This window comes from Lipomyces tetrasporus (assembly GCF_029532465.1).
Source record: "Lipomyces tetrasporus strain NRRL Y-64009 chromosome Unknown POJ06scaffold_5, whole genome shotgun sequence".
In the NCBI taxonomy this organism is placed as follows: Eukaryota; Fungi; Ascomycota; class Lipomycetes; order Lipomycetales; family Lipomycetaceae; genus Lipomyces; species Lipomyces tetrasporus.
In genome coordinates, this window is record NW_026611600.1 from 284,783 (window position 1) to 306,341 (window position 21,559).

General features: G+C 48.5%; 6 protein-coding genes across 6 annotated transcripts; 2 read left to right on the forward strand and 4 right to left on the reverse strand.

The window, feature by feature from the left end:
* Window positions 1-1,250: 1,250 nt before the first annotated feature.
* On the forward strand, window positions 1,251-2,279 carry POJ06DRAFT_196799 (uncharacterized protein; the record flags this gene model as incomplete). The annotated part of the gene is made up of 3 exons (XM_056185047.1): window positions 1,251-1,491; window positions 1,549-1,907; window positions 1,968-2,279. 3 exons carry the CDS (start codon window positions 1,251-1,253, stop codon window positions 2,277-2,279), a joined length of 912 nt encoding a protein of 303 aa, XP_056043723.1.
* An 845-nt stretch (window positions 2,280-3,124) lies between these two features.
* Window positions 3,125-4,427, reverse strand: POJ06DRAFT_281389 (uncharacterized protein; the record flags this gene model as incomplete). The annotated part of the gene is made up of 6 exons (XM_056189947.1): window positions 3,125-3,372; window positions 3,394-3,488; window positions 3,526-3,736; window positions 3,793-3,964; window positions 4,003-4,178; window positions 4,265-4,427. The coding sequence occupies 6 exons, from the start codon at window positions 4,425-4,427 to the stop codon at window positions 3,125-3,127; spliced, it is 1,065 nt and encodes a 354-aa protein (XP_056043724.1).
* Window positions 4,428-4,594: 167 nt separating this feature from the next.
* POJ06DRAFT_252234 (aspartic peptidase domain-containing protein) lies at window positions 4,595-7,069 on the reverse strand. Its single transcript, XM_056187496.1, has 2 exons — window positions 5,359-7,069; window positions 4,595-5,304 (listed from the first exon to the last, which is right to left on the reverse strand). Exons 1-2 carry the CDS (start codon window positions 6,830-6,832, stop codon window positions 4,865-4,867), a joined length of 1,914 nt encoding a protein of 637 aa, XP_056043725.1. The 5' UTR covers window positions 6,833-7,069; the 3' UTR covers window positions 4,595-4,864.
* Window positions 7,070-8,892: 1,823 nt separating this feature from the next.
* POJ06DRAFT_252238 (uncharacterized protein) lies at window positions 8,893-9,221 on the reverse strand. The gene has a single exon (XM_056187497.1). It carries the CDS (start codon window positions 9,205-9,207, stop codon window positions 9,034-9,036), a length of 174 nt encoding a protein of 57 aa, XP_056043726.1. The 5' UTR covers window positions 9,208-9,221; the 3' UTR covers window positions 8,893-9,033.
* Window positions 9,222-18,088: 8,867 nt separating this feature from the next.
* Window positions 18,089-19,297, forward strand: POJ06DRAFT_197064 (uncharacterized protein; the record flags this gene model as incomplete). The annotated part of the gene is made up of 2 exons (XM_056185058.1): window positions 18,089-18,580; window positions 18,632-19,297. 2 exons carry the CDS (start codon window positions 18,089-18,091, stop codon window positions 19,295-19,297), a joined length of 1,158 nt encoding a protein of 385 aa, XP_056043727.1.
* Window positions 19,298-19,734: 437 nt separating this feature from the next.
* On the reverse strand, window positions 19,735-21,132 carry POJ06DRAFT_281392 (aspartic peptidase domain-containing protein; the record flags this gene model as incomplete). The annotated part of the gene is made up of 1 exon (XM_056189948.1): window positions 19,735-21,132. The coding sequence occupies one exon, from the start codon at window positions 21,130-21,132 to the stop codon at window positions 19,735-19,737; it is 1,398 nt and encodes a 465-aa protein (XP_056043728.1).
* Between the last annotated feature and the right edge of the window lie 427 nt (window positions 21,133-21,559).

Genomic DNA, 21,559 nt, shown 5'->3' on the forward strand with positions numbered 1-21,559 from the left:
CTGCAGCAGTGCTGAATCCGGCAACGGGCCAGGTCTGTCAAGAGATGACATGACGTTCTGATCGATTAGACGTCGACGATAATGACGACAGTTGATCTAAACGGTGATAAGTTGCTGAACAAATTTTATGAATCTAGATTCTAATAATCAGAAGTTGCAAATCGGAAGTTAACAGATGCTGACAGTCGTGTACGTAATCCTGTTGCGGCGCACCCCATCGTGGCGAATACGTATCCATCTCGCTTGACGCCTTGACTGTGAACGTACCCCCCAATTTCTTTAGCACTTTTACATTATCGACAGGCCTGCCCAGATATCTGCACAGTTTAAGTTACAGTTGCGAGAATCGCCCTTATTGCTCTCCCAAGGGAGAACCCGTCAGGACACTGACTTCCAGGGATGTCCTGTGTTCGACGAAGAACTGCCACTGACGTCGCTGACGTCATCGGCCAACCTTTGCCAAGCGCGGTGGAGTCAAATTAATCCGCCCGCCGCACATCGGCCAGTGTGGTATGTGCTGTTATTAAAATGAACAAAACCTTAGTATTATAGTAGCGGCCTCGTTTAGGTATATCTGAGCTATTCATCCGGGAAAGGCAAATTGCAGACAAGGTCACCGCAGCAGCTGGCACTCGCGATGCGATCGAAACATGAATGCTTCCGAAACTCGATCTCATCCGGGACTCTAAGCGCGAAGGGGCCATGTTGTTGCCTATTAATTTTCGCTCAACTTGGACCTCATAGCGTATCCCGTCTTGCATCGTTTGGCTGGGACAAGAATGGAAAGACATCATGCCAGAAAGCCAGATTGTAGGGTTCGAGATACATTCCAAGTGATTGTAAAGGGGATTCAAAGAATTATTCCTGACTGAGACTTTGCCTGTTTCAATTAACGCACAAATTCTAATTTTTTGTCGAGCTTTAATCAGTGCGTGGGATCACCGTCAACTCATTGCGTATCGAAATTTCATTGCCGCGATAATGACGGTGCCAAACACGCTTAAAAACCTAAACCTGAATGAAAGATGAGCCCAAACCCTTAGAGTGGCTACCCTAACCCATCCAGGATGGTTGATGTGCGACATGTCCGCAAGTAATACCTAAATTAATGATGGGTGCGTAGTTGAACTATCGATGCCTCAATCACAAGAAACAGCTTCGAGAGGCCACGCTATTACGACATATCCCTTGCAAGGTCACTGTATACATTATTGGTTTGGCTTGAATCGTGCGTAACAACCCATGTAGTCATGGCAGCAAACAGAAGTCTTGGTCGGGACATTGTCATCTACCTCGCCACAGATCCCGCCGTCAGCATTGGAGGCGGCTTCACTAACCCGACTTTCACGAAAACGACATTTCTGGACTCGTTGGACGTGCTGATCAGACATGACTTGCCGCTTCGTGTCTACAGGGTTAATGATGGCCGTGTACAAATTCAGCGAACTCAAGACCTTGTATTGCCTGGAGAGTATGAGATTGAGAGTGACGGTACGTATAATTGGGTGCGGGACATTTAGAAAGATAGCAGATTTACATATTATCAAGGACAAATCGAAGTCACAGACGCGCCGTACTACAAACGAACTACTTCTGCCATGTCTTCTCTCTCTGCATCCGGTAGAGTTAGGTCATTTCCGGCCGCAGTTCGAGACCGTGATCGCAGATGCGTAATTACGGGGATTCCAGTCTCGCAACGTGAGCCCTTGCTGCGGCGCTGGACAATATATGATGCAGCGTACATATTTCCTGTGGCTCTCGAGTCTATCTTTCACAATTACAATTTCGGGGAATTAGTCGTCCTAGACGAACGTGATGGTAGTGTCAATTCTCCTCAGAATGGACTCCTGCTCCGGAAGGATGTGCATGGTCTATTTGACCAGTATGAAATCTCAATCAACCCGAACGTATGAAGACAATGTTATACCGCAGATGTCGAGAACAGTTGGCACTCTAACTTGATTTAGGATGATTATCGCATAATCTGCTTCTTTGATGATATCTTAGGCCTCGCAGGACGACAGCTGGATCCTATATGCAGAGACATTAACCATCCGCACCACATTAATGACAGTATTCTCTTTTGGCACTTTCAGCAGGCCGTTCTGGCCAACATGAGAGGGGCGGGCGAACCAATATTTGATGAAGATATCCCTCCCGGCTCTGATACTATGGATGCTATACTCAGTGGCCCTGCTCCTGCCGAGCGCATGGAATTTGAGTTGTCAGGTAGGCTGGGTGATGTTATGCGGGCTCAAGGATCCGTATTAATAAAGTGATCGTTACCTTCGTTACCTGTGAGTGCAGAGCATTACGAGAGAAAGAGATATGAACATCGTCGCAAACCTGGGAATATATATTAGATAGGACGTAGCTCTTCGGTTTTTTAACTATGGCTAATATTTAATGTGATGCAGTTAGTACCATCACAAATTGGCGTGAAATTGACTTACTGAGTTTATCACTCCGCTGTAGTCTGTAAGTCAGAATAATGGATCTAGTCCACGTTTTAAGGTGTATTGGGAATGTCGCAATCACTATTATAGTGCTAACTCTGTTTCCGTAGGGTGATCTTAACTATTTCTATCATACTCAAGTGCTACGTCGTCTTCATCACCAAGGAAGAAGTCTTCCTCTCCTCACTGACCGTTCGGTCCTGCTTCGCGTTTAACTTCTTGCGTATGTTCCTTGTTCAAGTTTGGACAGGTGCGCGATTGTGCCCAGCTTTACCGCAGGACTTACATCGCCTGATTCTCTATTCGATCAGCCGCTTTTTTGATATTCTCGGCCGACGTCTGGAGTCGTCTTAATGCTCGACCTGGTCCAGCGAAAGTACTACTGGCCGAAAATGAAAGCAGATATCGATGACTATTGCGCCCGGTGTCAAGAATGCGTGCGGAACAAATCTGGTACCCACCTAATCTTTGGATAGTTACTTCCACTACAAACCCGAACCCTTCCAAGACACAAACACCTCAAGTCCTGACAAGCTATAGCTGCCGCAGTCACTTCTACAATCGAAATTAGAGCCTGAATAAATAATGCAATTGTGAGATCTACTTACCAGCAAAGTCTTTGTCAGTGTGAACCACGTTCGGCTTTAGTCCTGCGTCCCGCAATGCCATCAACCAAGCGTCAACCGAGATCCCCGCTTGCCCAGTTCCTGGACACCACGAGTATCCAGCAGAAGGTAGGATAAGGGTAGGGAGACTAGGTCGTGCTCGGTCAGGACGCAGTAGAGTTCATATCCATGTCTATTCGTGCCAAATGATGAGTCTATAAATATTTCAGTCATCTTAGCTCTATTATAATTAGCCCTATCAGTGAAACAAGGAGTCGTGAATGCCAGCGATACTCCAGGCCCTTGAAGCCCTTCGATTAATTAGAAGCCACTGTGCTCCCCCACTAAAAGTTGCGCAGATTTGAAGTCATCCGCCCTGTCTCGTTCCGATTCCCTCTTTGTTAGCGAAAGCCAGATTATAGACTTGCTGCCTAGTAATGGTATGCAAGTCTGTCTTTGCAAACTGAGGACTATCGGCCAATTGGGTTAGTTTTTGAAATATTTGTCGTGGAGGAAAAAGTTGCTGGGCTTTGATATACTGTTGAATTTCTTCGGTGATGCGGAATTTCGGTGTTTCAGCGTGGCACTTATGATCGTAGATAATAGTCGCCGACAGATTAGATTTCGAAAAGCTTATGTGAAGCTCACCATGACAATCAAAAAATTCTTTCGCGGCTGCGCCCGATATTGCGTTAGCAAAAGTAGAGGAAGGGAAAGGAACGATTGCATACTTGTATACCGCTGAACGCTTGAAGGGTCTCGCTCTCCCGTCCTGCGTTCATTCGAACGAGAACAAGTTAAACTGAAGCCTGGCCCGTCCACTCTTTCGTTGCACCGTCGCAAATGGAAGTAGTAGCCAGTGCAGTCAAAAAGGTCATTTCTAAGACACTTTATAGCTCGCTTCTGCAAATTTCGTCATTATTTTGAGCGCAACTGGCCACAGAGGCATCATTCTCGATGACAAAGCAATCTGCGAGGGTTGCTCTGAATCTCACAGAGTGGGCATCAGGATCAAAGATATGACCATCGCGTTGCTCCATAAAGGACGAGATAATCTCAATAAATTCATCATGGTTCTCGAACTGCTCGTCAAGGTCAAAAGAACTACGTCTTTTTGCTCGAATGGACTTTTCCCTTCCCTCTGATGCTTTTGTTAGAGCCAATTCATCCCGCTTCAAAAGCATCATTAACTCATTAACATACTCGCATTGTCTCGACATCGTTTGCATGTCTTTGCAGGTCGACCATCGGCGGTAATGAACATTTTTTGAAGTTCCTGAAATGTCTCGCAACACACCAACGTGCCGCAAGACACGCACTTTTGGGAGTAGTTTGAGTCATGTAGAGCAAATCCAGAGGGTTCCATATTTGATATCGTCCAATTCCTTACGTAGAAGATAAAATTATTATTGCTTTGAGTGTAGATGACAATATGCTTGAACGGGATTGGAAATGTGGTTACTAAAAGCGCAGTTGAAACAAGACGCGTTTTCCAAGTAAACAAATCAACAAACAAAACAAAGTTGAAAGCTAAGCCAAATATACACTAGTTCAAACCTATTAGATTGACCCGGACAACTACGACGTGCATTGCACCTAGGGCAAGGGTTTGGCCTCACCATCCAATAATTTGTACCAAATTAAGGGGTTCAACACGACGCCGTGCCTGGCCGCGTGCTAATATAAACTGCGAAGGTTTGGTTTAGGGAAAGGAATCGGTTGTGGAGAACAGTTAGGTGTCCGTTCAATTCTAGAATGCATGCAATCAGTCATACATCACTTACTCTAATGCCACTATTTACATCAAGATTGCGCCAACACGAGTACGATCAAAACCACCATCGCAACCGCAAAAGAACATTGAGGCGAAATGGTGCTCCCCGCGCTTCCGGCCGCGTTTCCTGCCGGCGCCGAACTCGTACTTCCCGTCGTAGCCTTAGTCGTTGTGGAGCCATGACCACTTGACGTGGACGCAACTGGCGTGGGAACAAGAGAGAGGTCTGCCGGCGCGCTGTCCGTCGTGATGACATTGTTGGTTACGCTCATGGTGTTTGTAGCTGTCGCAAGAAAGCTGGCAGAAGTGATCGAAGCGCTCGAACTCGACTCGGCGACGACAATCTCAGAATTGTCGGCCCCGGTGCCAGTAAGGCCGTCTGGGATGCCGCTACTCGAGAGACTGTACAGGTCCGTGACCGATGAATTGAACGACGTCTGGGCTAGTCCTATCATTCGGTTGTCCAAATCTAAGCTTGTTAGCTTCCAACACAAAGGCAAAACCATTCAAATTAAAGTCTCACCGTAAACGACGTACGCCGACCGCAAAACCGTGTCCCCGATTATAAACGTCTCAGAGTACTGATCAAGCGACTGGGACGCCACCGCTCCGATTATGCAAGTATTCTCGCCTGCCACTTGGACGAAGTTATCCATTGGCACTGCAATCGTCGCTTTGCCGCCAAATTCAAACATGACCAGTGCGCTAGAAGTCATCAAACTGCAGTCAACTTGATAGTATCCGTTATCCTGTTGATATTCAGCTGAATCCGATAACCCGAGGGCATCAACGATTCCTTGGAGGATAGCAAGAGGAAACGTGCCGAGAGACGTGCCAGAGTCGAGGACCGTGTAGATGGTCTCAGAACCTGTCACTAGCGCGTCAGAAGTGCCGTACACAACCGTTTCATCACTGTTGGCGCTGTTGCTAGATTTGACGCTGATGCCAGTGAGCGTAACATTGAAGCTGGCAAAGTACTCAGTGCTCTGGAGAGTAATAGTGGGATGCATGGGAATCACTGCCAGTTTTCCGGTGAACTTGCCCTTGTCGATGCCACCAAAGAGAATCGAGCCCACGCTGGCTTCGATATCGTTGAGCCAGAGCGAGTACGCAACAATGTCAATCGTGCCGTCCTGTTTGAGACGATAGGGCATGTTCGGATACTGTTGCTTGGATTCCTCGTCCAGGGTAAACGAGATACCTAGAACAGGCAGCGATGAATTTGAATACTGGGCGTAGCCAAACACGAAGCTGTCGACAGTCGCGTTGCCAACCTGGAGAGTGTCAGTGGCATAGGTTCCTTCCGCGGCAGTGGTGTCCACATAGGAGATGAAGAATGGACTATCTTGCAGTTCGGAGAAAGTGCTCGATGCAGCGGCATTGAAAGTACCAAAGACCTCGCAATCTGTCCTCTCTGCGGCGCAGTACGGGTTCGTGGACGCCTGCACCCAAAGATCGGACGAGCCGGTGTCCAGCTGGACCTTGAGCGTCTGGGACGGGCTACCGAGACCGATGGTAGCCATGTAGGCGACATCTTCGTAGTTGTCAAGCCCGACAGGAACCGTGTCTCGGCGGGTCAAGCCGACGTTGGAGCGCTTGACTCGTTCGACGTCAAGCTGGAGGATGCCGCCATAACTGCGGCGTTCACTGTCCCGAGCGACGAATGAAGCAGCGGACGTGAGACTGGACACACTGGCCAGGACAATCAGCGAAATGATGCTGCTTTTCATTGTTGGACGAGTGTACCTTGGACACGAAGGCAATTGTGGAAGTTGGTGCGAAGCGTGCGACAGATAACTGTAGTTATAATAAGTACTATACTTATGCGTCGTATTGTGGGATGAGCGAAATATCACGATGGGATCTGGGCTGGCGCAAGGGTGTGAATGGGGGGAGACAGGAGACCACAGCCAGCGGGGCGGATTCCATTTTGTTTCACGCACTAAGAAAATACCTCGAGTTGTCAGCCGAGCCGCACCGGCAGGCCATGCGAACATACACACCCGCACCTGGGGTAAACCTACCGGCACCTTATTATTTAGGGAATCTCGGCTTTGCACGCACTATATCGTATGGAGTCTACATGTCGACAGGCGACATCGCCTTTCGGCTCGGCTTTGTCAGTTGGACTTATAGAGTTCAAGGTGGTCTAGCACCACGCCGAGAAATGCTTAACCTGCTGAATAAGGTTTAAAGCTTTTGGCACGTGATAACTAAACAGGGTAAGGTCGTTTCGTCCCAATTATTTCAGTTTGTTTCACCTCGAATTACAAGCCAGAAATTACAAAATTTCGTCTTTTTCCAACTGTGCTGCGTCAATACATAACCTCCTAAATTGCAGCGTTGGCACGTAACTTAATAGACAGAGCTCGAAGTTACGGAGCTAGACGATTCTGCGGAACTAGTGGCGAGGGAGCTGGTGGTGCTGGTGGTGCTAGTTGCGCTTGCCGTATTGCTAGAAACGCCAGAACTGGACGAGCCGTCTTGGCTATCGGAATTGTGGGGCCAGTGCCTTTGAGCCCGTCTGGGATGCCGTCGGCCGAGAGGGTATACAGGTCCGTGCACGGAAAAATTGAACGACGTCTGCGCTACTCCAGCCATTTGGTGTGCTAGGTCTATTTAGTTAGCTCTCGCCAATCCAAAACTATAGCGACAAGGGGGCATACCATAAACAACATACCCCAATCGCAGAACAGTGTCCCCAATTATGTACGACTCAGATCCTGGCTGAAAAGTCTTGCTGGGTTGAACACCGAGAACGCAAATATCCCCGTACGCGCTGATTACGCGCTGATGACATTATCCAGGGTCACCGCAACCCCCTCTTTCTTACCAAACTCAAACTCGACAATCGAGTCAGAGGACTTCAGGGCGCAGTCAACTTAATAGAACCCGACATCTTTTTGGTATTGTACGGAGTCTTATACCGAGGGCATCCGCAATGCCTTTGACGATAGAATCTGGGAGCAAGCCGTGGCGGTGCCCGAATCTAGGACGGTGTATATCGTGTTCATATGTCACCAGCGCGCCTGGGGCGATATACACAATGGTTTCATTGCTGTTGGAGTCACTACCAGACTTCACACGAATGCCCGTGAGAGTGACGTTGAAGGGCTCGAAGTATGGAGCCTGTGCAGGATCGTGAATGTAGTTGAGAGGGTGTTAGAGAATGCGTGTATAAGGCAACCTTTTTCCTTGGCTGGCACGCATCGCAGGAGCCTATAGATAGTCTTTCGCTAGGATCGCTCCAGCTCCTCACGATGCGCTGTGGTAGCTGAACGCGCGAATGTGTGGAATAAGGTTGTAGTCTAGATCGCAGTTGTTTCACATTACGGCATTCAGATTACGGCAGTTTGTTTCAGATTACGGCAGTTGTTTCAGATTACGGCAGGTGGAGGCCGAATGTTGTCAAGGGTTAGATGATTATTGGATAAGGTATAAAATGGCTGCATGTATCTATAGTCAAATAGAAGATAACGCCAACAATCCTTCTGCCCCAATTACAACAGAATGCACTCGCACATGATACTCTCACACAGCATGTAATCAGTGCAACGCGACAAACCCGTGCGAAATGTCGCTCCCGAATTGCTGTCCACGGCGACAGCAGCAATAGTGCCGGACCTCGTAGAATCCACAGCTGCCGATGCAGGTAGAGAGTCAGGGTTTAGGAGTTTAAGGGAAGGTTTTGGTGTTACAATAAATTTAGCATTTAATGACAACATTTTCACAATCTCCATCGATAATCTAAAATCGCTATGGTTATGCACCACTCCTACTTTGTATAAAGTATCAACATATAAAGGAGTGGAATTTAAGATGCTAAAAGCGAGACGAGTGCCCTGCTTAGCGTACCAAAAGGAATCAGGATAAGTGTCGGGTTGGGAAATGTGAAAATTCTTACCCTTGGACTTCGGCTTGGCCTTCTCGGACATCTTCGTAGCGGCCTTAGCCGCTTTGGAGGCCGATCTCGGCTTGCCAACACCCTTGGCTGGACCTGACTGCTTTTTAGGCTCAGCGGAAATGCCGAGTGTTTTGTAACGGCGTGGGACTAGGCGGGACTGGACTAAGACAAGACGAGACTAGACGGGACTGGACTGGACAAGATCGTAGACAAGAATGTATTCCTTACAATACAAGACTTCTTGCTTGACCTGACAGCGAGGACAAACCCCTCCATTTATATTCTGTCAGGCGCCTACTGGATTATGTACACGCAAAGAACACGCAACAAACCAAGACAACAAACCAACAAGCAAACGACCAACAAAAGAACACGCAACACAACGAAGGCCCACAGCCAACAAACGAAAACCCCAACACCAACGTATTGCCGATCCTCCGCGCAGCCCCAGCCGCACGAGCCGCTCATTGGCGTTCCTGACATGTTTTGAGCTCTTTAATCACCGCCTTAGACGGCGACGTCTCGATAATTTTCGAGATAGGTTTCGAATTCGAACCTAAATCCGTCATCCGAGCGTCCGTCTCAGATTGAGCTTGATTTTTTGCCACCATTTTTTTGTCCGCAGTGAATGCTTTGAATGCTAGGGATTGGCGCACTTTCAGCACCGGACGACGGAGACAAACCATGAACTCGTCTAGAGTCGTCAGGGTAAGGGTCAGGGTCATCCAATATGCACGACGGAATTCAACATCTGTTCGAAAGGGGATATCCTCTCTGTCAGGACCCTAGTGGTGGCGGTCACTATACTATGCGCAGTGGGCCATAATCAACTTTAAGATTGATTATCGTGGTCTTTTGGCCAAGTTGGTACCGCCCCAGATACGCGGTATATCGCCTAGAGTGTCTTTGGTCCACTGAGAGACCTCGACTTGGGGGGGGGAATGTCTATTCGACTGAAGTCTGCCTCCTCCTTGAAGATCAGAGGCACCTTCTTATAGATCGACATTTGAGAGACCGGGTGATTCCGGAATCTCCTATGTGATGTCGATAATACAAACTATAATTTACATCACACAATATCACTCTGTGATATGTCCATTCCCCTGTGATATATCAATCTCACTTGACATCCCAATCACCCAGTGATATATCCATCACCAGTGATATGTCAATCTACTCCGGGGAAGAGGGGGGTTGTTACAACTATCTCCCCCTCAAAGGCTTTCGTCCTCGCAAGCCTGAGTTCATGAAACACGCATTCGCTGGACTAAGTCGTCCATGTAGTGGGAAAACCGACGTAGCTATAGCTATTCTTTCGGAAAACCACTACAATGTCTCTCGTACTCACCCCTTCGTATTCCCCCTATCCACCTCTTCCTTCCGCCTCTTGCCTCGGCGGGATCTCTCAAAACTGCGAATAACACGGTGGGCATTGGCCATATCCTCTTCAGCAACCCATTGGTTGTACTCTGAAGGCCAACCTGTCCACTTCACCAAATAATGAGCCTTGCCCTTGATAGCCCGCTTGTCTTTGACCTCTTCAACTTCGTACTGATCAGGGTCTTCTTCAAGCTCAGGTATTGGCATTTCATCATTGTCATCTCTCGAATGGTACCTCTCTATTAACTGAACCGGAAACACATCATGGAGTCTGGAATACTGCTCAGGCAGTGACAGTCTGTAAGCTTGTGTTCCAATGACTTCAGTCACTCTGAAAGGCCCAATAAATCTCGGCTGAAGCTTTTTATTCTTCAGCTTCAGATTGCGAGTTGACAGCTTCACAAGACTACCTCTTTTGAACTCAATTGGTGTGTGTCTCTGATTGTAGTACTTGATTTGTCTTTGCTGTGCTTTGATGAATTGATCTCGCAGTGTTCTTCGAAGTTCGTGTAGCTTTTTGATTCTGTCTTTGGCTGCGGGTATCTCCCCCTCGGGGACGTCGTCCGCGACGTCGACATAGAATTCGGGATCATAACCGTACATAGCTCGGAAAGGCGACATCCGGAGTGTGTGATTCAGACTATTGTTATATGCAAAAGCAGCTGTTGGCAATAGCTTGGCCCAATCAATCTGCTCAAGATTCGTGAACGCTCGAAGGTAAGTTTCAACGATCCTGTTGAGAATTTCTGTTTGGCCATCCGTCTGGGGATGAAAAGCTGTAGATAATCTGCGCTTGACCAATGAATGGTAGCAAATTTCTGCCCAAAATTTACTCGTAATTCTTGAGTCGCGATCAGTTACAATACCAGCTGGAGGTCCAAACTTAAGCTCCACTTCTGTGTGTATGAGCTCAGCCAACTCCGGTGCAGCAATGTCATCTCTGATTGGAAGAAATATAGCCATCTTCGTATACCTGTCTACGATCGTCAAGATCGCATTATAGTCTTCAGTTCCCCGCATGGAAACTGGCAGCTGAGTAATCAGGTCGATCGAAATCTCCTTCCACGGCCTGCTCGGTGGTGGTAAAGGTTGCAGCTCGCCATATGGCTTGTGTCTAGGAGCGGCATTTCCCTGGCAGACAGGACACGTTTGAACGTACTCCTCCACGTCTTGCCTCATGCCCTCCCATTTGAACTTGCGCTGCAGCAATTCCAAGGTCTTTTGAACACCCCAGTGTCCAGCGATCTCTGCGTCATGGTGTAATCGCAGAAACTCGTGCACAAGACTTCGTTGATTAGGGACCACCAGTCTCTTCCCTTTGTAGAGCAACACTCCGTCGCTCTCACATTGGAATGACTGTCTAGTTAAAGGATCTCTCCTGAGATCTTTAACCACTCGCTGGCAGAAAGGATCCTCTTTCTGTGCAGCGGCCACCAACTCTCGCAGCCCTATACTAGGCATCTGCGTTGGTGTCTCGGCTTGGACCGCAGCCCTTGCCCGTCTCCTGGTCAGGTATTGCAACTTGACCAGCCTCAAGAGGTGATCAGCCTCTACCCCATTTTCTAGGGGTGCCTCATCCAGAGGACTTCTCAAGAGGGGATTAGCCTCTACCCCAGCTTCTAGGGGTGCCTCCTCTAGAGGACTTCTTTGTTCTTCATCTCGGGGCCGTAGCACCCTATTATCCAATTCCTCATCTTGGGACCGCAGCACCCTCAAGCGATGTGGAATGATAATCTGTTGTACGCGGGCAATCTTCGCCTCCAGCGTAGCTAACAATTCTGAAGATGGATCCTGGAGAACTTCGTTCCGCCTGGACATCATAGTTCGTGACGGCGCATCAGCGGGGTTCGTCAATCCTGATCGCCATTTAATCACAAAGTCATATGGCGTCAGGTAATAGCACCATCGTGCTTGCCTGCCATTAAGTCTTGGTTGTTTCATGAAACCCTGTAGGTTATGATGGTCAGTTAACACCTCAATAGGGTACGCACTGCCTTCCAAATAATGTCGCCAATGCTTGAAAGCTTCGAAGCAGCCATCATTTCTTGATCAGGGGTCCCGTAATTCAATTCAGGGCCCTTGAATTGTTTGGAATAGAAAGCGATAGGGTGCCAGCGCCCTTCAAACAACTGTGACAAGATCGCTCCCAAGCCGAATTTTGACGCATCTGTCTCCATTCGAATTGGCCGATCTGGGTCAAAGTGCCGTAGCAAAGGTGCTTCCTCGAACGCACTAAGCAATTGAATGAATGCCTTTTTCTGTGCCTGGCCCCATTCCTTCTTAAAATCTCCTGTCTTCTTGCCATTCTTACTGCCCTTCATCAGGCTCGTAAGAGGTCGAGCAAGGCTGGAATATCCCTTGATGAATCGCCTATAAAAATTGCAAAACCCTAATAGCACTTGTACATCCCTAAATGACTCAGGAGGGTTCTTCTTCCATTCTGAAATGGTTTTGACCCGGCTAGGGTCCATCTTGACTCCTTCTGGATTAATGATGAAGCCGAGAAATTCCATTTCCTTTTGGTAGAACTGGCACTTTGAGGGTTTGGCATATAGCTCAGCCTGCCGCAGTCTTTCACAGACCTGGCGGAGGTGCTCTGTATGCTCTTGCTCAGATCGGGAGAAAACTAGAATATCGTCGAGATACACTATACAGAAATCATCCACCAGTCCCCGCAAGGTATGGTTGATGTAGGCCTGAAATGCCGCGGGTGCATTGGTCAGCCCAAACGGCATCACCAAATATTCGAAATGACCGTATCGCGTGCGGAACGCAGTCTTCCATTCGTCTCCGGGCTTGATTCTGATGCGATAGTACGCATCCTTCAAATCGATCTTGCTGAATATGGTAGCACCGTTTACTCTGTCCAAGATCTCTCCAATCAAAGGTAAAGGATATCTGTTCTTGGCCGTGACACTATTCAATCCTCTGTAGTCCACACAGAGTCTCAGGGTGCCATCCTTTTTTGGTACAAACAGAATTGGAGACCCGGCAGGGCTCTTTGAGGGCCGAATAAATCCCTTCTCAAGATTCTCTTCCAGATATTGACGTAGAGCCTCTAGCTCTGTCCGTGACAGCGGATAGAGCGGTCCAAATGGAGGCTCCTTGCCGTCCTGTAACTCGATGGCTAAGTCGACTCCTTCGCGATTCGGTGCCAATGTGGCAGCATTGTGCGCTGAGAAGACGTCTCCATAACTAGTCAGTTGCTCCGGAAGGTTGCCCTGGCTCTTGTTGTCACTCTCATTCTCGTCAGGAACATTTTGAGCAACAAGGGCATACACCTTCGGGCTACTTCTCAGCCTCTTCTGAAATCGCTTCGAAGACTCAGCCTTAATGAAGGACTTGCCGCTGATGTTCAGGTCATATCGCCACTTATTTCCGCCCTTCTCTTCAGTTCTCAACGAGACTGTAATCCCAATCTCCGCTAAAGTGCGTTCTCCAAGCAATAATGGAGCATCACTCGACGCTTTCTCAACTGCTAAGAACGGTCTTGTGTAGGAGCGAACAATTCCCTGATAATCGGTCATCTCCCAGGAAACCCAGAACGCCCCACAGGTCCTTGGCCTTAAAGTTCCCGCTCCCTCTAGAAGTTGAGGGTATTTCTTGATATAGGGCCTCAAGCCATGTCGTTTGGCAAAATCAATTCCAACAACATCCACTTCAGCACAGGTGTCGAGGGCAATGTCAATGTCTTCTGCCCCTGCGCTGCTGATAAATCTGCCCCTTGTACGCAAGTATCGTCCAATGCGCATCTCGGGCTCTTCTCTAGGGCAAGGAGAGAGCCCTACTCGTTTTCCGAATCGGTAAATTCCCATGCCCGCTCAGCAATTCTATCGTGGCCTTTCTTGCGTCTACTTGCTCTGATTGTCTTGATGGTTGGCGTCTCTTTCTTTGGCATAACTGCCTTTTTGTCATGGAGGTCCTTTTCTTCTTTTCCATGATCGTAGGAAAGATGCTTGCTGCTACCACAACGATAGCATATCTTCTCACCTTTGTTATTCTGCCCTGATGCAAACTCCTTCGGGTATGACTTAGCATCAAGTCTTTGTGGCTTGTTCTTTTCTTTTTTCTGATCAGAGGGTTGGTCCTTCTCCTGAACCCTCTTGCCACGATTGAACGACAACGAATTGCTCTGATGCAAAGTTGTCTTCTCGTCCAATAAATCTCGACCTCTTGTCTTCCCTTGCCTTTTCAAGCCTTCCCACATCCGAGTGGCAAGGGCAACCATCTCTTGTCGCGTCTGCGGCAGAGGATTTACCCCACTCAACTCAATAACTCTCTGTAGATGTGGCTGTAGCTTGCTTAGAAAGTCCATGGCCCTTGTTCTTTCAGTCGTGGGCTCCAACTCGACTTCCAAACTGGCCAAATAGGCGTCAAACGACCAGGGAGTCTGATCAAAACGCTGTCGCGCCTTGGTCCACTCTCCATAAGTGTTCAGCTCAAAGTTACCATGGTCCCGAACTGTTTTCTCAATCCAAGCGATGAATGTCTTCCAGGCATATTCATCATCAGGATGCCGGCGTATGTGGTTATTCCACAAAGTCTTGCAATCTTCACCAAGGTGCATCAACGCCTTGATCACCTTCGTGCGGTCGTTATCATACTTGTACGGCGCTCCATCGAATGCCCGATTGATCTCCAACTTCCAATTTGTCCACTGCTTCAGTGTAGCTCCCAATTTGAGTTCTTTGATATTGGTGTATTTCAGATCATGGTCAGCCCGTCGCTTCCGGGGCCTGTCGTCATCGTCATCACTGTCTGACTCATGTCGGCTTCGGCGTAAGGTTCCTTCGCGAGCCTTCGTTGCCTCTCTGATTCTATCACTAAGAGTCTGAAGTTGTTCGACCGAAAGCGCTTCTTCTTCGATGAGCTGCTGCATCTTGTTGAGACTCATGGGCGCTAGAACATCAATGCCATCACCGTTGATGTTTTCTGAGATAGGACTTGCGTCCCGAACAATGACATTCCTGCCAACCGACCTGGTACTCCGTCTGGCCATAGTGATCAGTCCTGAGATAAAAGAGACTTCAGAAGTTGTAACGTGCGGTTGCACTAAAAGGGTTCAGGGAGGGATCACTATAGCGTAGCTAGAAGAAGTATGCAAGTTGGGGGGGGGGAATGTCTATTCGACTGAAGTCTGCCTCCTCCTTGAAGATCAGAGGCACCTTCTTATAGATCGACATTTGAGAGACCGGGTGATTCCGGAATCTCCTATGTGATGTCGATAATACAAACTATAATTTACATCACACAATATCACTCTGTGATATGTCCATTCCCCTGTGATATATCAATCTCACTTGACATCCCAATCACCCAGTGATATATCCATCACCAGTGATATGTCAATCTACTCCGGGGAAGAGGGGGGTTGTTACACCTCGACAGGCGGGATGTTCAGAAAGATCGAAGAAAAGTCTCTAAATGAGCCATTTTGATCTCTGAAACTAAAGGAGGGGACGTACGGGGTACGTCCACTACCTGGATTGAGGGGCTGGGAGCCCACGAACCATTTCCCCTAAGATTCGTAGGAACTCACCCACTAGATCCTTACATCCTCTGACATCATTGCTGCGAACCACTCGAATGCCGGACCACGTAGATGAGATGCTGCATAGCCGATCTTGACAGACTCATCCGGGAATCTGGCACGATTCACTGATAGCTTCAGCGTAAGCTGTGCAAAGAATGAACGAAGCTTCTTGCGTTCCAATAAAGAAGTCGGGATCCGCCACCTTGGCGACAGAAACTGATTCTGTCATTGGAGCTCTTGTTGAGGCAGAGACGAAGACGCCGGTGTGATGGCTGGCTGGTCGGGTACGAGGGGAGAACCAGGCGGAGATTTATTTTAATAATTATTGTCCATTTGTGACGAAATGATATCCTATTGCTGACGGCGTAGCCATATGTGGTTCCGGTAAGGGTTGACGACTTTTGCTGTTAGGGAAGAAATCGGATAATGTTACGACGACCCGAGGGCTCAAACTGCGAGGCATGGACGAGAACTAGAATGGGCGGAAAACAAGATCCCAAAGAATGACGCAAGTAGTAATCTCAAGATACACTCTCTTTTTCGCTAATCGTTTTTTGTCGCGGCGTGATTGGTTTAGTTGAGGCGAACATGGTTTTTCAGGATGAGCTCTGTGAAACTGCCTGACCAGGTCCAATTATTCAGGTGTCTGCGTGGTTCCCAGTTCCACTGCGCATAACCTTTCCACCTGACGAGATACTATACTCCTTTCATTATATGTATTCGAAGCCTCTGCGATGATTATTTTGAGAGAGACAAGCAGATGACTGTGTTCGTCTCGCGCTAACCAGACAGTCGAGAATCCTCCGAACCCAAGTTTGTGAAGTACTCGATATCTTCCTCTGGAAAAGCTATCTCCGATAGAAACAGGATGAAAACCACCGTTTCGATAATTCTCTATCTGCTCAACATTGTCGAGGGATGGAGGCACAAATTGCCACGAGGATGCGGTTGTTGTCATGACAGCTTAATAACTGACCAGCACGGACACTAAATTGAATAGTGCTCTTGACAGCATAGAGTCTAACAACACTAACTTACCGATAAACATTGAGAACTTGGTCAGGCTGGCGCGAAAACGCAGTATTTATTTCAGTGGGACATATTTGGGCCCGGCAATTTTTGGTCACCCCAGCTGAAACCGTCGTGAATCAATACAACCCCTTGTGGACAGGAGCTCCGCGTGGCATTAGCCTTACCCGGCGATCGGTTCAACTTGTTACTGAGGGTTTAGTAGGGGATTCTAGGGTAAGATAGGATTGAGAAAAAGACCCAGCGAGCCGTGTTGTTGTCGGCATAAGCTCTCTGTGCAACCTTCGAGCCAAGCTATTCACGGAGCAACGCTTGAAGCTGTTGCAAAGCCGACAGTCTCAGTACGTACCCTGAGCATAATGGCGTCAAGTTGACATTTACGAATGGGCACTGCTGTTTCAATAATTTACTGAGGTTTTCCATGACTCAAACTCGCAATTGTGGAGTTTGTAGTGTAGACAATAAGGTCGCGCAGCTCGGCAGCAGAGCCTCACGTCGCGTGGCGCCGATCGCGAATCCATCTAAGTGGCTAGGGGCCCCGAGTCCAGCCAACGGACAGAGAGAAAGCCCGTAAGATATGCCACGACTGGTGCGTCGTTGCGGTAGATTTGTTGACTGGGCTTCTTGCTGTCATCTTGTGGTTGTCTTGCTCGGAATTCCGTTGGTTGTCACGTAGTATATTTGTGTGAATATTATATATATATACATGCTTTGAACGCGAGCCAGAATATATGAAGTGGTGTCTGTACTTGCTGGCTCGCAGATAGGATTAACCCAACCACCGTACCAGTATTGGTTTCAAGGCGCCTAAAACGGCCTTGTAATCAGCTCCTGAGTTCTCGAACTTCCTGTGAGATTCAAGATGATCCCAGTCTGCAGTAAATTATTAGTGTCCGACCCGAGTTTGAACCGAAAAAATGACAATTACCGATAAGCATCAGTACTTTGTCTGGCGATTCCTCCCATCTCCCCCAACTTAGGCGATGAAAGGCTTCCTGCTTGGCGAAGATCTCAGAAATCCCACGCGCAGGTGTTCTATGGCGGCGACTGGCTTAAGATTCAAGGTCATTACTGCCGTAACTGGAGCAGACATTTTTCCAGCAAATTAATTAAATAATATTGTATCAGCCTCGATCGGGTACGCGCTATATGACCGCTAGCTCCAAGGGTAGCAAGTGTGTGTTATATGACATTCCAAAGTCCAAAATGTTCAGCGACTGCGTTAATATACCCTCCTCAGTGGTAGATACGCCGCATCCGCATCACCGTTTCCTCAGATCGTTGCAACCCGAAAATAGGCCCAATAATGTCGCACCGCGTGCGGCGGCGATCTGCTGCCGCAGGCAAATTGAATTGATCGTTACTTTTGTGATCTCTCGACTTTCGACGAGTCAACACCAGTTATCAATGTCGTCCACTGTTTATCCCACCGATTTTGAGCAGAAGTCTTTAATTGAGACTATAAGAACAATATTACGTCTATCTAGAGGTGTGATGTCTATCCTTTTGCCCTATGGGAATAATCCTTCAGAGGTGATTTCACTAGCCTTGGCTCTGCTCGAGGTTAGTTACAATCCCGTGTTACTCTCGAATGATCTCTGGACGAAATTAACCGACGAAACCGAGAAAATAGAGGCGCTCTCGGAGTTTTTGTCACCGGTCGGCGCACCCTTTCGCAGGGTTTTCGCGGTGAGAGTGTTCACACCAAAAGCACCTCGAAATTGGGAAGGCGTTGCCGGACGATTTCGAGAATCAAAACTTCTCATGAAGGTGTTGGAGAATTGGACGAGTGCAATTTTCTACGGTATGCTGGTTCCTATGATGGCCAAGGGAAGAACTCCCACACCATCTGAAGGAAGCTCGACTGCTAGGAGGAAGCAAATGAGCTTGAAGAAATTGGTTTGTAATGAGTCCTCTGTTGACAAGTATAACCGGCTAATGCTTATTTAGTTAATACAGCGCGATGGCTGGATTTCTCTTGTGGGAAAGGCGATGGACAAGAGTGCGCCGCCGGAAGTTTCACCGGTTCGCCGTGCTTATGGAGGTGTAACGCTTCAAGCTGCACATATCGTCCCCTTTAGTGCTAACGGACATTCAGGCTTACGAACAATGCTTTCTAGGTTTGTGGGCCAAGATATGGAACACTTATTAACTGGCGAAAACATCAATGATCCGTCTAATGCACTGTTACTAGATGCATTGACTCATGCCGCTTTTGGCTTATTTGAATTTAGTCTGGAATGTCAAGATGACCGGTATTTCTTCAGAAAGTTTGCTCCAGATCGGAAACTGCCTGCTGAAGTTCTTCGCCATCGCGATGGTGAAGAGATTATTTTTGGCAAGGCATCGCGATCTATCGCACGTCCTTCACCTCTGCTTTGCAATCTACGCCATGGTATTGCCCGTGTGTTATGGGCGAGTGGGGCAGCGGAAAATATTGCTAGGGCTCTCGAGGAAGAAGACGAGTTTAAAGATGGACATATGGAAGGTGATTATTGGCAGCGAGTGAGTGCCTCATATCTTCAGAGAGAGTTGAGAGCTCTGCCAGGGCTCGATGAGTTAGCTATCGATGGACAGGACTCATATACTGAAAAAGGCAGCCAGGTCAAGGGTTAGGGTTACGTCGGATGTGAGGGGCCTGTGGCCAGGGCTCAATTTATCCCTTAATTAAATTCCAACCTCCCAGTGCAAATATTAGGGGGGTGGATTAAGGGGGGCGTTCCTGACTTGCAAGGTGTGACTTGCAAGATGATGGTTAGTTGATGTTGTTACCCGGCGGACGAGACGGATCACATCGGAAAAATTAACATCCAGGGTTAAGGTATCCAGAAATGATAGCTGCTAATTTTGTTCGGATATTGGTTGCTTACACGATAGCAATTAGCATCGGCAGATATATAGCAAACAAGGCAGCAATAAAACCATCCAAATCACGCCATTAAAATAAATAAAAATCTACAGGAAACGACCGAGTGCTCATTTTCCAATCCCATATATGCTCCCAACCGAAATTTTACATATCACATAATCCGCAAAACGCCTTATTGGCCATCTCATAAGACAAAAACGCCCGCCAAAAGCGCGACGCCGACTACGGCCCACAAGCCTGGACCGCGCAGTCTTAACGCGGACGACGTGCTGCTGGTGCCTTTGCCAGACTGGCCGGTCACGCCGGTCGAGTTCAGGACGACAATGTCGGTCGTGTCAGAGTTGAAGACGGCCTGGGCCAGGGAGATTTGCTTGTTGTCGAGATCGTAGACTATGTATCCTGACCGCAGGAATGCGTCGCCGAGGAGGTACGTGGCCGACTGCAGCGCGTCGCTTGTGGATGACGACGACGCCTGCACGCCGAGCGCACACAGAGTGTTACCCTGCGAGTTGTACTCGATTGGGACGACGAGCTGGTTGAGGCCGACCGCGAGGGTGGCCTGACCGTTAAACGTCAAGTTGACCGTCGCGGTCGAATCCTGGAGCGAGCAGTCGAGAAGGTAGAGGCCGTAGTCGGAAGAGTACTGGGTTGAGCCAATCGCCTCGGCAATTGCAGAAACAATCGACTCGGGAAGAACGCCGTACGTCGTGCCTGAGTCGAGGACAACATTAACCGCCGGGTCGCCGTTCGAGGATGACAAAATCGTGGTATTATTAGATGACCCAGATCCGTACGTGATGTCCGTAAGCCTGAGCAAGAACTGGGCATATATCGTGGCCACGGTAGGTAGCATGTCGACCGTCACCAGCTCGCCCGTGAACTTGCCGAGATCGAGCCCTCCAAACAAGACGTTACCCGTCGAAGAATCAATATCATTAAGCCAGAGTGAATAGGCCTTGACGCCAATGAACCCTTCCGAGACCAACCGGTCCGGCAGATTCTCGTATGTCGTGGAGGCAACTTCGTTTGTGTCGAAGCCAATGCCAAACACACCAAGACTGGAGGTCGAATTCGTGGCCAAACCAAACTGGAAATCGTCGACAGCGATGCCACCGAAACCGAGCGTGTCCTTGACGTACTCGCCCCTTGCGAACGACCCGTCGGCATATGTGATTGTGAAGTCCGCGGAAGTGGCCGTGAACGAGCTGCTGTCGGCATCGTCGAATGTCTTTGTCGTGGCGCAGAAGTTCTGCGAGACCTGGCAGTCCGGATTATCTGAGCTCTGGACCCACAAGTCCGAACTGCCTGTGTCGACCTGTACGCGGAGACTCTGTCCGGGCGTGCCGACGGTGATGTTTGTCAGATATGCGCCGTTGTTGATTTCATTGTCGAGCGTCATTGTGACGGTCGAGTTCGAGTCTCGTTTCCGGAGCCGTCTGACCAGACGCTCTTTTGGCGGTGTCCGGGCTTCTATCGGGAAGTGGACGACGCCGGGTGTTGCTGACCGGTGCTGTATTATCGGCGACCCCAGAACGGATGCGCATAACAGAAGCGTGAATGAACCAACCGTGCTGAATTTCATGATGGGTATTATGTCTACGGATATGAAGCAAGAATGGAAGAACCCAGCAGGCGGACCGACGAACAGTGTTATATCAATGACGCTTTGTCCACGAGGGAGGTTCAAGGGTGAAACTAACGAAGGCTGCGCATCAATTATTACCGCGCCTCGGCGGTGACAGGTCATGTCACTTGTTCCTGTCAGCCCCTGTCTAAGCTACGCAATCGGTGACCTGACGCACTTCTAACATGGGAACTCCTGACCTGCTGTCAGGCAAGTCACGAACTAGTCACCCAGGGATGTGACCAGGTACGAGCAATATGTTTTCAAGTCACGCAGCCACCCGCACCCGTAAGCTGCGAAAAGCGAGTTATGGCCGCTAGTTACTCCAAATAATTTAGTTGCTCTAGTTAGTTGAATTATTCCATTTATAACCCAATATCGCCAC